This window comes from Anticarsia gemmatalis, chromosome 14, assembly GCF_050436995.1.
Source record: "Anticarsia gemmatalis isolate Benzon Research Colony breed Stoneville strain chromosome 14, ilAntGemm2 primary, whole genome shotgun sequence".
Taxonomy (NCBI): domain Eukaryota; kingdom Metazoa; phylum Arthropoda; class Insecta; order Lepidoptera; family Erebidae; genus Anticarsia; species Anticarsia gemmatalis.
Window position 1 is genome coordinate 461,438 of NC_134758.1, and position 18,313 is coordinate 479,750.

The 18,313-nt window shown below is 40.4% G+C and overlaps 1 protein-coding gene across 2 annotated transcripts in view; it reads left to right on the forward strand.

Annotated features, from left to right (window-relative positions):
- fz2 (frizzled 2) overlaps nt 1–18,297 on the forward strand; it is a 65,643-nt gene extending 47,346 nt beyond the window's left edge. For both annotated transcript variants that reach the window (XM_076122402.1, XM_076122401.1), the window contains exons 2-3: nt 15,117–15,305; nt 15,413–18,297. In XM_076122402.1, coding sequence (XP_075978517.1) covers nt 15,144–15,305; nt 15,413–16,900 — 1,650 coding nt within the window. In that variant the 5' untranslated portion in view covers nt 15,117–15,143 and the 3' untranslated portion in view covers nt 16,901–18,297. The remainder of the gene's footprint in view (nt 1–15,116; nt 15,306–15,412) is intronic.
- The last annotated feature ends 16 nt before the right edge of the window (nt 18,298–18,313 follow it).

Consider the following 18,313-nt stretch of genomic DNA (forward strand, 5'->3'; position numbering starts at 1 on the left):
TCTCGCAATCTGGATACACACTATACGTTGTAACGACGCTCTATTACAACTGCACTACATGTTTATTTGACAAAATATCAATAACCCGAGCCAGACCGCCATTATCGCGCCAACACTATCTTGCGCTGATAATTTTTTTAATCTTGAGTGTCTGATTCACTATATCTTTGTGTCAACTTCCATACTCAAAAATGGAACCCTGCTCTAGATAATTTGAAATTTTAAACTTCTTTGCGGACAGTATTTTGTGCTACTCTGCCCGCTTAACAATTAGATTAATGTATTGCTCAGGTTTGAAGGTATCTCAAGCTGTGGTCGCAAATTGCTCTATGGTATTCTTATGTTTTATCTACATTCATATTATGCTCGGATGCGAGCGCCGCCGATCTCATAAAGTCAACAAATCTATACCAACGTCGCATTTCTAATACAAAGTCCAAGTAAATATGCGGGCAAAGGCATCCCACTACCCGCCTGGTAATAAGCTACATCGACGAAACTTTTATCGTGCCAAGAGAGACGTACGACCGTTATGAACGGCCATTTACATTAGCGCAAGCAAAATATAATATGTTTTATTATAAATATTCGCTGAATGCGCGATGACTCCTCGATTTAGTGCTGCAATAAATTCGCATGGAAATTTAGCAAGCACTCGGTATTGTCCAAATATTACGTCGAGCCAACACTGCACGCGGGTATTTTCGTTTTAGAGCCATTAAATCGAGATGCGTTCAGATTCGTTACGAACAAAAATGAGACGTGCGATTGTAATTTTACGAGCGTTATTCGTGTGACGCGGGGAATTTCGCCGGGGGATCGATTATTTGAACAAACAAGGCAGGCAATAAATCATCCGCTCCCGGTTACCTGCAAGGGATCGATACGAAAAAAGCCCCTTTTTGAAACAAAAGGTAGTGACATTTCTAACGATGTCGACTCAACCAACGGCGCGCTAGTATTACATTTCTATGATCAAAGATGACTAAACTCGTGCTACGTAATTAATAAGTAGCTAATGAACTGCAGACATACTATAAATATAATCAAATAATAATGCCGAAGGAACGACCAAAAAAGCCAAATACATTTTCGATACATTTCCCATTCAGATCAGGGAGTCTTAAATGTAATAATACTGTATCCCACAGCCAACAAGTGCTCAAGACACAAATCACAATGGTTACAGTAAAATCTCACAGAAACGTCTTAAATAATAAACACGAAGGAATTGTCTCCGAGCTCGTAAAATTCGCGAACAACAAATTCATTTCAGAACGTCGATGCCCCATTGTCTCTGGCCATGCTTTCAAGCACCGTTACGCCGCCATTGTTAAAATACGTCCTTGCTTTCTCAAAACATTATAAAAATTATTCGCAATAATTTCGGCAGGTACTCAAAGCTCTTTACGATGTCCCCGACAATTTTTATTGACCCAAATTTCGCTACTTTACTCAAATAGACCGTAAACGACGAAATGAGCATTCATTAGTTGTTCCTGAACGTTTATTTCATTGTTCCACCTTTATGGTTTTAGTTCCCTTTGAGTGATGTCAGCATAAGTTACAAGTTAGAACAAAGCGGGAATTGCTTTTAAGTATGTAGCCATTTGTAATTTGTAAGAACTTGTAAAATAAATCACCGAATACTCGAAACGACCTTCAAGATTTGCCGAATTGTTGTTGCGAATTCAAAAGTTTTTGAATTCCTTAGAAGTCGTTGATATTCCGCTACCCGCATTATTTAGCGGCAAAAGGCGAAAATAAAATGTAGAATGTTGAAGGGGAAGACGAAGATACGGTCACAACTCACAGGCATCTACTGAAAGCTGAATAGCAGTAGTATCGGTACAAGTATACAGACTGGGAGCTTATATCGGCCGGATATCCGTAAATCTCGACGTCTCGACGCCCATTCTCGGGAATATCGGACGCAAACGACAAACATCTGCTGACTACGACCAGATGAGATCGTACCTGACTTACAAATTGTTTGCCAACGTTTTTCAAGTAAATAAGAAAAAGTCCGTCGGATACTTTGCCAAAAACGTGATGATATTCTGAAAGATTTTCCTGTAACTTCAGTTTAATAACCTCTGCGGGATTACAAGCGTTCCTCGGTATTGCTTTAAAACGTTTTAAATTAAACGAGATACAAAAAGCGTGATGTCAGAAGCGGAGGTAATGAAACTAGCCACTTAACATTTGATACGAGCAGGCAGCGTGGCAGAAATGCTGCGTCGCGACAACGACACTACATTTACATTAAAATGTCATAAAGCCGGTTGCGATACATTTTTTCAATTTAAACACCTTACGCGCCATCTGTTGGTGGAATTCGATACTTTGATAAATATGTTCAGGCTGTTTTATTGATCGCAGCTCAAATGTGTCGTGAAAGCTCGCCCACGCACCGTGTGTATCACCTACTTAGTTTAAATAACTCTGAGATAAAAAGATTAGAAATGAACACACAAATGTACAATAAGATAACTTATCTTATTTAAATTTAGTTGCTCGACGACTAAATAAAATAAAGAACAAAGCTGTATTTAAATAGGTATAGTCTTACACAAATAAAGTCTCTTAATCATAAAAATACCAGCTCAAAATAGAATTTGTAAAAGCCATTTCGAATGAAACTCTACTCGGACTTCAGAAACTTAATTCCCGAATAGTTCTGTCCAAAACGGGCTTACATTTTTGGGTAATAAGTCATTAAAAAAGTTTAAATTGGCAATATTGAGAGGATGGCGTGGTGCAGGTCAGAGGCGATGGGACTCATTTAACCCTCTTGCCGGCGACAATAGCCTCCCAAATTGTTACTTAGTTTAACTTGTGTGGTGTAAATTAAACTGCCCTCACAAAGTATTACGTAGATTTGGCTTACAAGTTACAACGAAAATAAATATTAGGTTCAATTAAACGATAACACTCGGACTACAAAAATAAAATTATCACTAAAAAATATCTAAGTAATTATTACAGGAAATACATAATCTTTCCGCAACCGTAATCATAATTGACGTTTACAGATTTACATACGTTTTATTCCTCAACATAATTACAAAATATCATTTCATGTGGAATTCAAACGGGCTCGCATATGGCCGCTCTGGGCGACTTTATGACACGACCGAAACACAGCTGCAACCGCACTGATAAAGCTATTAATTCCTTCATTTCCTTTACTTGTTTACATTTGAAATAATCTACGTAAGGAATTAAATGTGTAATGTTTCGCTTCCGCCATCAACTTGTACCAAACGTAACATAAGTTTGATTTGTCAAGCGGAAAATTGCGAGGTACGAGAAAACGTTGACCCTACCCTGTTGACTGCTTTCGGTTCAACTAAACGACTACAATACGTATAACTCACTCCATCGCTGCATAACTATATATTAGTATTCAAAATCAATGTTATAAACAAGCAGGCTACACTAAAATGTACATTCGAATCGTATTTGAGTTCGTAAATTAGTAGGGTAGTTGTGAATTAGTGAGTTAGCTAACCTAGTTGTGTTCGTCGGAAACTCCCATTATTACTGTTACGTATTATCCTCATTAATTTAGCTTAGCTTTTGAGCCGCCGAAATGTTCGCGTTACTGTTTAAATGTAAATGATGTGTTTTCTATTAAATGTGAGATCATAAAGTTGGTACGAGTAAGGAAGTCATTGGATAAATGTAAATAGTAGACATCAAACAGGAGATACGTCTGTTTAGCAGCATCACCGTTAAGCGTGAGTGGTGTTTACAAGACTCCATCGAAATGGCACTTTTGTGAGTGGCAAGTGGCATGTGTGTGCATTCCAACCTTCATGGTGTTCTAGAGAATATAAAACAACATGGACGAACGAAACATACGCTTTTCTGTGTTGTTTTATAATTACGAAACACACTTCAATTTGTTATGTTACCCTTGTGTTTCTGGAAATATGATAAACGTTAGGGCTCTGTCCGCGTCATTCAATTTCATTGAAATAGTATCTTCTCAGAAAGGTCCTAGAATATAATATTTTCTCATCCTGCCATTTTTATCCATACATTACGCTTTTTACGATTTGACGTTTACAACTTAAGGATGGACAATTTAAAAGAACTTACAGCGATCTTATGTACATATATCTGCTATTTTTAACAATATGCGAGCAAAGACAAGTGTGTCTTAACTGTTAACTAGGCAGATCTCCAAGCAATCATGTCATATATCAGCATGAACTAACGAAGGGAACAATCCTGGTAAAATTGGGGCCACTCAACACCTTCCTGCGATTACCAATGTACCTGACAAGCGAGCTGATTACCCATAACATGTGCACTTAGACTGATTACTGTACAAGAGGATATTACACGTATTTAACTTATTAGTATAATATACTCACCTTCTATTACCACAGTATAAATAAAAGTACCCATTACCTTAGCACCTATGCCCATAGAGCTTTATATGTACCTAGTTCGCTTCGCTATAGTACTAATGTAGCGAATTCTGTACCGCCATTACATACTTTCGCTATTTTTTTCGAATTCGACGATGAAGAATCATTTGGCGAATTCGCTTCAAGCTTTTAATTCTGTTTAATTAATAATGCTGATGATTGTATTGTGTAAGATCAGGGGTAGGTAGTTACTACAGATTTGCAAGGAGTTAGATAACTTCAACCTTTAAGCAACCCTACTTAAAAATTAAACTGGAGATAAAGACTCTAAGTCCTCTCATCTAGTGCATTTAAATATTCAGCCGATCGAAGCCGTTGTAAAGACACTCATACAATCCTATTGACGATTATCATAAGTATCACGAAGGCCTGTAAGTTTTCCTAACTGCTGACAGCTCATCACACCATTAAAGCGATGGCTTCCTTTATGGAGACCAGGCTCTGGCGCACAACTCATTAATCACGTAGCACTACGCTTATAGCATGCGAGAGAGGTGACTCATTACCGATTATATTACAATGAGTCTTTCTTGCGCACGCGAATGTACCAAGTTAATGTCAACCAGTAGTATTGGAGTAAACCGATAACGTATTTTTATTCACTAGTCATTATAATGCCTTATTGATTCGTATCTAGTGTGTGAAAAAGATATAATAATAATTTATTGTTTTCTGTTACCTACCGCAGTGTTCGCTCTGTGGTCCTTTCATTCAAGATTTTTACGGCGATAACTGTATGTTGCTTGAAATAGCATATAATTTGTATCATAAAAAGTTACAGTTCATTAATCCTGTATAGGTATAATAAATAGAAATTGCTCGAGTTGTGAAGTTGTAAATTGATAAAAGATACAATTTCAATTAATCCACAGCCATATTCAAAATAATTATTGTTCCTAACAGAACTCGAAGCAATCTAAATATCAGAAGTTATAATGCCCAACCTATTGTAAATAAACCTCGTTAGCTTTACCAGATAATAGCTCACGATTTGACCCACAAACTGAATATAATATGAGCAACAGAATAATGGCGACAACTTTTCACTTTCAAAACTTTGACACTCAAATACTTCACTATCGTTGAATTATCTGAGCTACTTTGTTACATTTTATTGTTATTCGACCTCCTTTTATAATGCAGTGAAATTCTCATGGCGTTTTTACTCGCCTGTTTGGCTGTATAAAAAAGTTTCCTTGGCTTTATAAAAAAGTCGTATTCTCTTTTTAAAAATTAACGCGGAGTTTACGGAAGATGGCGGATTATGAGTTTATTCTTTTTTATATTTTATTCAGAGGTATAACCTGTTTTGGAGTAAAATTGGGGATGTTAACACTTATTTATAATTTACAAGCGTATCATCGTAAATTAAGAACATTTATTTTGCAACACGTTTCTTGTTATTTTTTTGTAACTTATAAATTCAATTTTAAATCGATGTCAGCACAGTTACTCATCAAAGCGGCAAAACTACAAACAGTGGAACACTACAAAACATTTCGTTTGCAAACAAATATTCGATGTTAATCTCGTAAACGTCCATCTTCCTATCCATCAAACAATATTCTCGTTAGCGAAACAAAAAAGCGCTTCAGTCGAAAATACTTGGCGAACATATCACTGCACACATCAATCATATTCGCGAAAAAAAATGGCGGATCCTTAACGAGGCGTGTAGTTTATTAAATGGAAGGTTAATCTGTGTTTAGTATTTCTTTTGTTAGTTACAGTTATTTCCCATGTATTGTGTGACGGTATTAATTAGCGGTGGTGAATATGCATGCGTGAGACGGTAGGCGTTGACTTAATGCGTCAGGCTTTAGTGCACGGTACGTGAAGACAATCGTGCTTGTTACACGGGCAATTCACGCGATCATATTCGTGTAGGTTTGCTTACTAAGTTGCTCCTGTAGTTTATACCTACCTAGTATATAAAGAGAGTAGAGTAACGACCTCCATGGCGCAGTGATTAAGGTGGTCGCCACGTCACTATTACGCCGGGAGGTCGTGGGTTAGATTTTGGAACAATTATTATTTGTGCGATCCACAAATAATGTCCGTTGTTTGTATGTTTAACAAGTCCCCGCGACACAAGAGCACTTCTTAATGCGGGAGGTTTTGTCTTTTATGATAAAAAAGTAGGCTGAATACATATATTATGTTGATATTACATGTAGTTATTTTATGGTCATTTATGTTAATTTGTTAATACTTTAAAGTGTAAAATTGTTGGTAAAACAAACGTACAATTGAGTAACACAAAGAAGGCGTAGCTTCATTAAATATTTACCAGTACTACTCAACTAACTAAATACACTGACACTGCTAAAACTCAGCGCAACTTTTAGGGCTGCCTCAAAGCAAATACTTCATTCTGAACTATTCTTAACTTAACCGCATCGTGACACTTGCAGTAGGGCTGCTACTTTGCAACTTAAAATTAAATTTAAAATTTGTGTAGTAGCAGTTTTACTAGAATTAAAAGTTGCTAAATCGTACACTGTTATATTATTATATGTTTTATTTAGTAAAATTATTGAAATATAAAAGTAGCTCGACGCGTACCAGAGACCATAACCTAGAATGTGCTTCCAATATCGTTTCGAATATAAAACTGAAAACTTTATTTTACTACGAAACAAAACGAACTGCAATCCCAGACGTATCCCAGAGTATATCTGTATAGCATAAACCGTAGTGTCATATAGACAGCATGTGAGATACCAGTTAGATTACTTCTGCAACTCGAATTCAATCGTATCTATTTTAAAATCGTACTTTTAAATCCCTAAGTAACGCATGTTCAAACGTTTAAGAATAAGAATATTTCATGCATCATTCGCTAAGTTGTTTAAAAGTACGATTTGAGTTCGAGGTAGGTCAAGAAAGCGTTTCACTCTCCACCTAGTTATCTGAATGGTCGGCAAATAATGGCTGAGAATAGGCTAGACTGACAGTATAGAAATAGGGACTGTAATGAGTTTAGGGAAGACCGTTTCCCAACAATGAGACTGCATAGATTGAGGAAAAATATGACTCGAATCCAATACGATGGAATTCGATTTCGTGTGTCAGGATTAACCCGCCTGAAGAGCGCTTGTAGCACACTGTCATATAGCCAGCATGCGAGAGAGCTGGCTTTATTGACGGTAAACACGGAACAGGCGACTCCTGGCCGTCGGTTTACAACCTGCGCCGCTCGTAAATTACCCCCTGTCACTTTGCATATTGTTGTCTCTAACCTACGTACTGAATTAACTGGACTGCTAGCATTGAAAACACTGTTTTGTACACGTGTACCAAAATACTAAGATTGGAAGGATAATATAACAATTTTGTCCTAGTGCCGAAGTGATGGTCTCTTTATAGAGATTCGAAAAAGCTATTTGTTTTTAACATGGCTGATTAAGCAGTGATGTCGTTGCTGTTCTTAGTCCAATAAAGCTCAGTTTAATTGTATTCGTTCAGTCATGGTCCATAATGTTCTTCAATTCTTCGTAAATCCTCAAGGCAGTAACTTGTACCGAAACTTACCACCCATCCAAGCTGTATTGCACAATGGCATTAAATCCAGTATAATATTATTTAAAATTCTTCCACAAAGCACCTGAATTACACCGGCACGAAGTGATGCTACATCGTGGTGGATATAAAAGCATCAGCGTATTACATGTAAGTTTGAGGCATAACTCGTAAGTACGGAGCCGGCAGGTGGGCAGGAAGCCCATTTGTCATACCACACGTGAAATGGAGCAAGTTTTAAACTTAGCGCTACTTTAAACCACCCTGTATACGAGCAGACATACACGTGTACACTGATACACATACACATACATGTACATGTAGGTACGCAGCCAATGTTCACAGGAAGCGATCGGTCGTAAAATCGCGTTCGACGACTTGCGACGCGACGTAAAAGTCGCAGCGTTTTTACGACGCGACCGCGGCGACCACGGCCCGGTCGCGAGATGTGGGCACGGTCCATTGTGTCCGTGTCGTAAATAAAAATAACTATAAAATTAAAGCAATAATAGTTTTATTGTAGGCCGGAGGCGGTTATGGTAAGCGCTGTTTGTAAAACGACTTCAGCGGGAACATGAAACACGGTTCACTAACATAAATTGCTATAAATGTAGCGAAATCCTTAAATCCCATATATTATGGTGATGGTACACCTGCGTGTCATAACGATAGAAACTAATGGTATAAACAGACACCAGTAATCTTGGCAGAGCGATCAAAGATGCGATATCGGTGATAAAAACTGCAATTTACTGCAATAACGCGCTACAAACTCGTTAAGTTACGATAATTGATATTATGCACGCTTGGTTAAATTAAAACTATGAACTTGGATAGATAACTTGTCTTTATCTGAGCACACATTTCTGTATAGAAGTGCGTAACTCGATCATCGTACAATCGAATAGAAGTAAGTTAGGAATAGAAATGGAAGCGTTATGGCATGGACATGCGAGTAATATTAATTAAAGAAGTTCTTCACAAGATAAACTTTACGCAAAGTGATCTGCATGCTTAACTTTATAATCGGATTGTGTGAAAGGGCCGCGTCGTTTGAGTGCGTTATCCGGTCCATCATTGACGTGTTTCATTGGCGTGTTGCACAATATTCATATATTCGTCCTAGCGATGAGTTGGCTCGTAAAGTCGCGTATCGATAGCGAACATGCCTCGCGCAGATATCGCCGTACGCGTTTTCATTAGCAACAAACGTAGAAATGTGTGGGACGTGACGTGAGTGACAGCGGGAATAATATTGTCTTGAAAAGAAATCTCTCATACCTTTATTGCAAATCGGCATTAATTGGACTAGAATTAAGATTTTTTTCTTAATTAAGTAGAGATAGATTTGTTTATGAAAACTTTAAAAACAACTAAAAATTTGCTGGCCAGAGCTCTTTTTATTACATGACGTTCATCCCCTAAAGCTATACTAAAGTAAATCTTCACAGAACACTGGTATAAGCGACACGTTTATTGAAATGATTCAGATACGTTATCTCAGTGATATCTCAAGTGTGATTGTAACATTGCCAAGTCTTTGATTTGGCGGTCATCACTCACTTAACATTTGACTTCATAAATCATCTTGTTTCAACGACGCTTGTCCATCTCGCAAGTAATTGAGTGCCGCGTAAATGATCCTCGTTCACGCGCTTATAAATAAAATCTATACTATATACTATATATACTACTAGCTGACCCGCGCAACTTCGCTTGCGTCACATAAGAGAGAATGGGTCAGAATTTTCCACGTTTTTGTAACACTTTTTACTGTTACTCTGCTCCTATTGGTCGTAGCGTGATGATATAAAATATGTTTTTTTTTCACGAAAAATATTCTCAAAATTATTTATATCTCATAATATAACGAAGTCGCGCTAAGGCATATCCGCCATTAAAACAGTTGCCATGACAACGGAATTTTGTTATTTCAATGTCATTATAATATTGACTATTCGCGACTCAGTTCGCCACTTGAATTTTCCCGGGAAATGCGTCATTTTCCCGGGGTAAAAAGTAGCCTATGTCCTTTCTCGAGTATCAAAATATCTCCATACCAAATTTCATGCAAATTGGTTCAGTAGTTTAGGCGTGATTGAGTAGCAGGCAGACAGACAGACCGACAGACAGACAGAGTTACTTTCGCATTTAAAATATTAGTATGGATAATATAATATTATAATATAATATTATAAAGCTGAAGAGTTTGTTTGTTTGTTTGTTTGAACGCGCTAATCTCAGGAACTACTGGTTCGATTTGAAAAATTCTTTCAGTGTTGGATAGTCCATTTATCGAGGAAGGCTTTAGGCTATATATCATCACGCTACGACCAATAGGAGCAGAGTACCAGTGAAAAATGTTACAAAAACGGGGAAAATTTATGTGACGCAAGCGAAGTTGCGCGGGTCAGCTAGTGTACAATAACTGCTTCGGTGGTCCAAGTGGTACATGGTTCTGTTAATCACAGAATCTCTGCTCTTACGAGGTTGAGCATCGTCTGCCAGGAAGTCATTGTAGCAACTCAGAATGCGGTAATATATGTATGATAATAAATTCAGCCAATAACTTGTGACTGAAAATATTCTTGGCAAAGTATAAAGTAAATACCCCTGACTGCCACTAAAAAGAAAACGAGCGATTTTTATAACACAATAATGTGTGTACACGTGTCCCGCCCACGTCCATGAATTGTCCCAAAACAGAAGTCTATAAGCTTTTAAACAGTTTGGCATGGTGCCAGGCGATCGGGCATCAACCTCTGGACACCACGAATATATGCCAATTTCGAACCTAATCGACCAACATAACAAACACTAAGTAAAATGACACCTAAGAAATATTTTTACGAGTCGTTTTTTGTGGCGAAGTGCCAATCGTGAACAGGATGCAGCTCATTTATTCACTAGAAACACTTTTCTAATGCCGAGATAATGTTTAAAAGCTGTCAAAACTTTACGTAAACAGATCTTTGAAATATAAATGTACGATAAAAGAACGTCTCAATTTCAAACGTCGACGACGCGTTCGTTAGCGTCATCACTTTTGAACATCTCTTCTCTTATAAAATGTTATAACGTCACGGTAATTAACGTGGTTATGTATTATTTACTTGTCAGATTACGATCACAGCTGACGGAAAATGTCGAAACGTCAAGCGAATAAACTATAACGTTAATCGACATTCGCTAGCGCAAAGCGAAAACGCCAGGACGCGGAACTAATGAGAATAGTCGGGTTCTGAATAACTCAATAAAATTAGGTTTAAAGCAAACAGTGAGAGGTAGGTGTGCGTTGTTGGGTCCGACATCACGTACCGACAATAAGGTGTCGTTGGTTAGTCGCCACGCAAACTATTACTATTTCCAGTGAACCGGAATAAACGTGCGACTGTAATAAGCTATAGGGCACGGCGCCATTGAAAGCGATTACTATTAAAAACTTCGACGCTCTATTTAGCTGAATGAATTTCATGGCAATTTGTGCTTTGATAGGCTTTTGTGGGACGTGTAATTTCTGATCGCTTTTCATGAATTTCTATTGATCAACTTACATATGAATGGACGTTTTGGTGTGCTATTAGCGATCAAACCTATAATATGAGGTATAAGTTTGTTTAAATTGTTTGTAATGTTGTGTCAAAAATATTTAAAAAAGTTATTATCAGAGAAAACGATATTCGTTAAATATAAAGAGGTAACTATAGCACTCGAAGGCCAAACACCGTAAAATATGATCCCGCATTTACGCTATTTTAACAAATTTTGGCATTGTATATTTAACTTTAATTTCTTCAAGACTGCATCCTGCATCTTATGGTTCCTCTCCGCTATCAGTGTAACCGGTCCCATGTTACGCGTACCGGGAACACCGGCTTACGATCGCAATGTTTATATAACTCCATTCCATTCGTTCAGCTATTCCATTCAATTCAAATCGTCTAGTTAATCGTATTATGTGCGTTTTTACGCTTCATTAGATCACTGACCGTTATACTCCGTGAATGAGAGATGAAGATTTTTTGCATGATTGTTTGTTCTTGTCTTTCTTTACTCTATTGTTTGTAGCTACTTGTCTATGGTAAAAAATCACCTGCCAGTGCGTTCCGATGTTTTTTTTATTGATGACAGCTGTCGTGGAATTATTTAACTACCTGCTTTAATGTTGATCCTAGTTAATTAACATTTGGAATTAAATAACGCAGTAAATAAACTAATCGTTATAAAGATTTTGCTGATTCCATTCCTTATTTTAAAGTTTTCGTGACTTCGTGTAGGCTTAGGTAAGCGGTTTTATCTGCGTAAATAAAAAAAGACCAAGCCAGCACTTTTCCTTAACATGTCGTTTATTTACCAGAATATTTTCATCCACATCAATTTTGTAATAAAGCCGTAAAAGCGTAACAAACATACATGAAGTTTTTACAACATGTGATTGTCAAGTCACGAGACATTAAAATCAGAATAATATGTTCACAATAACATCGTGTAACTTTGCGTTAGTAATTTACAGTTGTCACAATAAAAGTTAAACATATTGTCACGGCGATAAAACAGTTAATTTAGAGCTTAAATAAACAATAGTGTTTAAGACTTTAATATACTGTTTCACATTACATACTTGGTATATTAGTCACCTGTTTTAGAGAATGGATTTGTATGAAGCTTTTATAAAAGAAAATATTTGAGCTTGGCTTTGGCTTTGAGCAGTTTCTGTAGAATTTGCCTATGGATGTATACTGTTTCTCTGTCAAATTGTTAACATGCACTTATTTTTTTATGTTGACGGTCTTGCAAAGGCATATAGTCTACTCAGCCTGCGTCAATCCACTAAAAGAATACTGAAAAATAGATCAGCCTATCTCTAAAACAACCCAAGAAACGACTACTTTTACAGAAACCCTTCCTAAGTTCTTACACACCTGGTTTGGGCCTTCTTGCACGAAATTCGTAACCAAAGATGCCAACAATCAAGTACAATAAAGCACGGCACGTTCACAGTTAATTTACCGTCAAAACGTTAGGAATGAACCACCAGTGGACGAGTGGAGCACAGTACGTTTGTGCGTATTGATGTATCTCCGCCATAGCTGGGCTAGCTGGCCGTAGCCATGTGTCGATATGTGCGTCGTTAAAAGCGCATTAACCGCTGATTCCGACGACGCCACCGGGAACACAGATTAGTTGACAGACGGACAGACTACACTACTTGCCTACGGTGACTTTTGACGAGGGTTAACTACAATAACCTAGGAAATACTTTCAGATCAGACAAAAAATGACATTTCTTGTAAATATTCTTGTGTAAATAATAAATAATGACACATTTTCTAACAACATGTAGTGATATATCCGTGTGTGATATATAATTAAAGTTAAGATAGTAACCCCTGCCCACTACTACGCTCGTATGTTTATGAAAAATATAGATATGTATAGTATATAGCTTCTATCTAGAGTAAAATACACCACTCTAACAAATTTTATTTAAGTCAGATCGAAGAGTATCGCGACTGAAGCAATGGATTTAGTACCACATGCAATTAACTACAAACTTTGTTTGGTCTAGACTTGGTCATTATAAACTAGCCAATTATTGGTAAGACTGACCAAAGTAGGCACAATACAACCACAAATCGTGTCTAATTTCGTTTACACGTACAGTCGTACACATCCCAGTAGCATATGTTACGTCCAGAAATAAATAAAACTATTTATTGTACGACTGCATCGGAATGCCAACAGAACGTTTTACACGCGTTATTTGTTTTTTTAGTCTGTACAAATCTGTGTTTATTACTGTTTAGTAGCTTACACTAGCTGTTGATTACCGAATTTATTGGTCTGCTGCGAACAACGACGACGACATTATGTTCCTCAACAAATTAGTTCGAAAATGGCGGCAGTATTGTCTACATTTTCACACTCTCACAACAAATGTCAATTTCGAAATAGGAACAATAGTGTGATCTTTTGTTTTTAATCTATTTAATGGCTTTGTTTTCTTTTTTCCATTTAAAACCGGTTTCATATGACATTGCGTTCATTGACAATTCGAAGGTTTGACCTAAAATTGTCTAATTGTTATCAATTGAGAATGTGAATTTGCACGTGGGTTTTCTAACTAGGTCTAGACGTGACTTGTTACAATGATCATTGAATTCATTGACACACTTTCGTAAGATTCGCATATTACTTCCACTACACATTGAGTGTCATTATTCTTACTTGGGTGGAGTCGTAGGTATACATTATTTATTGATACTCAGGGCATAATGATGCTATATAAATTGAAATCAATTAAAAGGGTTAATGTGAAATAGTTATTTGAGTGCAGGGCCAGTATTTGAGTACTTGGATAACCAGTGTTATAAAAATCACAATATTAATGACAAATAGAGAATGAACGAGGGTTTCCCCAAATAATCGAGTAGATATATCTATCTGAGTAGCAATAAACACAGTGGCAAGGCTCGCCAGTTATATTGTGTAATCGGCGTGTCGTGATACCAACTGATAACGCGCTGATATCGCCCAGATTGCAGATACACTGATAATATACTACAATAATAACAATACTGTACATTTTGTTAGCATCTTTAACTCGTGTTCAAGTGTAAAACATGTGACAAATTAATTATTGTGTTTACTGTTGGAGTATAGTGAAAAAAGCTGCCAAAGTTATGGTATGGATTTCGTGTTATAATCTTCTTTAAAAAATCTAAATCTAACCTATAATATTATGATTATTTTTGACAATCATCGTTTAGGTAATTTGTGTGTGTTTTGAAAATTAATTCTGTTATCATTAAGATATTCATCAGTTTGCATATAAACCTAAGGTTAATGAAGCAATTACTTACCCTTTTACAGCACACTGTGGAATAATAAAATCAAAATTATTCTGTTTTTTACTTACGCTAGTATGATGGCGCTAGTGTGTCGTGACATAGGACAATGTCTGTGAGATATCATGATTTTCAATTAAATTAAAGTCACATCTTACTATGTTGTAACAACAAATTCTTTCCGAGAAAATACCGGGTTACATATTGTTATCTTACTTATCATTTATTATAATTTTTTATGACCGTTATTTTTGTAGTTATTAGAAAAATATGATCTACAACAAATTGTTTGTATTGTTTCCAGATGCGGTAGATACCAGCGAAGTGAGCGATGTGGTCGGTGGTGGTGAGCGTGGCCGCGCTGGCGACAGCCGCCGCGCTGCAGCCGCGCTGCCAGGAGATCACCATCCCCATGTGCCGCGGGATCGGCTACAACCTCACCAGCTTCCCCAACCCCCTCGACCATGACACGCAGGAGGAGGCCGGACTCGAGGTGTGTATTATTGCGGCTCCTTTTATTCTTTGCTAATATTCTGTTACATCGTTGCAGTATCTTTTCGTTAAGTGGTTGTTTCTAATTTTCCTCTATCAATATTCCAGGTCCACCAGTACTGGCCCCTCGTGGAGATCAAATGCTCCGCTGACTTGAAGTTCTTCCTGTGCTCCGTGTACACTCCCATCTGCATCGAGGACTACCAGAAGCCCCTGCCGGCGTGTCGCAGCGTGTGCGAGCGGGCCCGCGCGGGGTGCGCGCCGCTCATGCAGAAGTACGGGTTCCAGTGGCCCGAGCGCATGGCGTGCGAGCGCCTGCCGCGCGCCGGCGACCCCGACCAGCTGTGCATGGAGGAGACCGAGCGCGCCCGCGAGCCGCCGCCGCCCCCGGCCCGCCGCCCCCCGCGGCCCGCCGCCTGCTCAGACCCAAAAAACTGCGCGGGCGGCGCCGCTGCCGCGCCCGAGCCCGCGGGGGGCGGCGCGGGCGCGGCGGGGGGCGCGGGGGCGGGGGCAAGCGGCGGGGCGGAGTGCGCATGCGCGTGCCGCCCGCCGCTGGTGAGCGCGCGCGCACACAACGTGAGCGCGGCGCTCCCGCCGGGCTGCGCGCTGCCGTGCCGCGGCGCGTTCTTCACGCGCGACGAGAAAGAGTTCGCCGCCGTGTGGGTGGCGCTGTGGGGCGGGCTCTGCGCCGCCAGCACGCTCATGACGCTCACCACGTTCCTCATCGACTCGCAGCGCTTTAAGTACCCGGAGCGACCCATCGTGTACCTCTCCGCGTGCTACTTCATGGTGTCGCTCGGCTACCTGGCGCGCCTGGCGCTCGGCCACGACGAGGTGGCGTGTGACGGCGCGCTGCTCCGCACCAACGTGAACGGGCCCGGCGCGTGCACGCTCGTCTTCGTGCTCGTGTACTTCTTCGGAATGGCGTCCTCGATCTGGTGGGTGGTGCTATCGTTCGCGTGGTTCCTGGCCGCCGGTCTGAAATGGGGCAACGAGGCGATCGCCGGACACGCGCAGTACTATCACCTGGCCGCGTGGCTGATCCCCGCCGCGAAGACCGTGGCCGTCCTCCTCGCCGGCGCCGTCGACGGGGACCCCGTCGCCGGCATCTGCTACGTGGGCAACTCGTCACCTGAGAACCTGAAGCGCTACGTACTCGCGCCGTTGATCGTGTACTTCGCTCTGGGCGCGACGTTCCTCCTCGCCGGGTTCGTGTCGCTGTTCCGCATCCGCTCGGTGATCAAGCGGCAGGGCGGCATCGGCGCCGGCTCCAAGGCGGACAAGCTGGAGAAGCTGATGATCCGCATCGGCGTGTTCAGCGTGCTGTACGCGGTGCCGGCGGGCGTGGTGATCGGCTGCCTGGCGTACGAGGCGGGCGGGCACGAGCGCTGGGTGCGGCGCGTGGCGTGCGGGCCCACGTGCGGCCCGCGCCCGCTGTACTCGGCGCTCATGCTCAAGTACTTCATGGCGCTGGCCGTGGGCATCACGTCGGGCGTGTGGATCTGGTCGGGCAAGACGCTGGACTCGTGGCGGCGCGTGTGGCGCGGCGGGCGGGAGCCGGCGCCGGCGCAGCGGGCCCTGGTCAAGGGCGTGTGACGCGCGCCGCCGGGCCCCGCGCCGGCGCCGGGCCCGCTGGCGGCGCCGCTGGCCGCCGCGCTGCCGGCGCCGCCCGCCTCGGCCTCGGCCGTGTCGCACCCGGCGGCCCCCACGCCGCTGGCGCCGTCGGCCCGCTCGGCGCAGCCGCTGTCGGACTACGGGCCCGTGTAGGCGACGTCGCGATGACCCTGTGTGACGGTGACCAGTGACGTCAGTGATGTGAATGTGCGAGGTCGCGCCTCTAGTCCTAGTGTAAGCGCGCGACGCCCGCGATATACGTAATAGTGTTAAGGGTGCCGAGGTGCCGGCCGTGGCGTCCGAACGCTCAGCTCTCGTGCCCGGGGTGAACGACCCTCGATGCGACTCGCAGACGATGTATACGTATTAATGTAACGGTGATAATTTCATTTAAAATGTATACAGATACCCCGCACCGACTTATAGTTGATTTCAACTTTAAAAATAAATCGAACTTCAAATTGATCTACTTCAGCGATCCGTCTATAAGTTGTAATGACGGTAAATAAATCGACGTCCGACGAAGGACGTGTGAATCGTACGCATCACTAAAATACTTTCCCGTTCAGTACAAATTACCTCACTAATCACTGCCATTTCATATATTTATATTGTGGAACAGTAAAGTAGTTTAATGATGTGTACCGAGTACCTATTGTAATATTACCCTGACAGAATCATAGAACAAATAACATGGGCTCATCATTATTCAACAAACATTATAATACATGTATCTCTTTCATTCTAATGTTAATTCTGATGAGTCCTCGCTGTTTGTACAGTTACTGTGACGTTACGCCCGCGTAGTGTGTACCGAACGCATTTTGAGCATTTTGTATCTAATGTGATGATCTCTAATGTCATATTGTAAATAGTGATCCTATATCATTTCATCCCTATAGTTATTATTAAGATGATATTTCATAAATCGACTTATTTCTTTAGCTTCGATTATGTTATTAAACCTTTGTAGAAAAGACAAATCCTAGTGAAAATACCAATCTAATACTGTATTTTTCTTTATTAGTTGTTGTATACTCGTCACTAGATGGTGTTACACGGTGGCGAACTTCTTTATAGGCTGACATTTCTTGCTGTTTTGTCCTGTACAACGCCATCTAGTAGCGAATAAAGTGACTTTTGTAAATATGATTTTGACAAATGCCGAATATATTAGAGCCGAATATGATGTGACGATAAGATTGTATTTTGTGCAATGGTAATAGTATATTCTTACGTAATTGTAAAGTGGTTAAGATGTATGAAAATTGTATATTGTAGTCACGGACGCCGCAGCCGAAACCGCATGAAAATCATTATGTAATTTATTTTATATCTAACTGTAGATAACAAATAAAGCGACTTTTTTATGTACAAAACCCTCGTTTTTTTTAA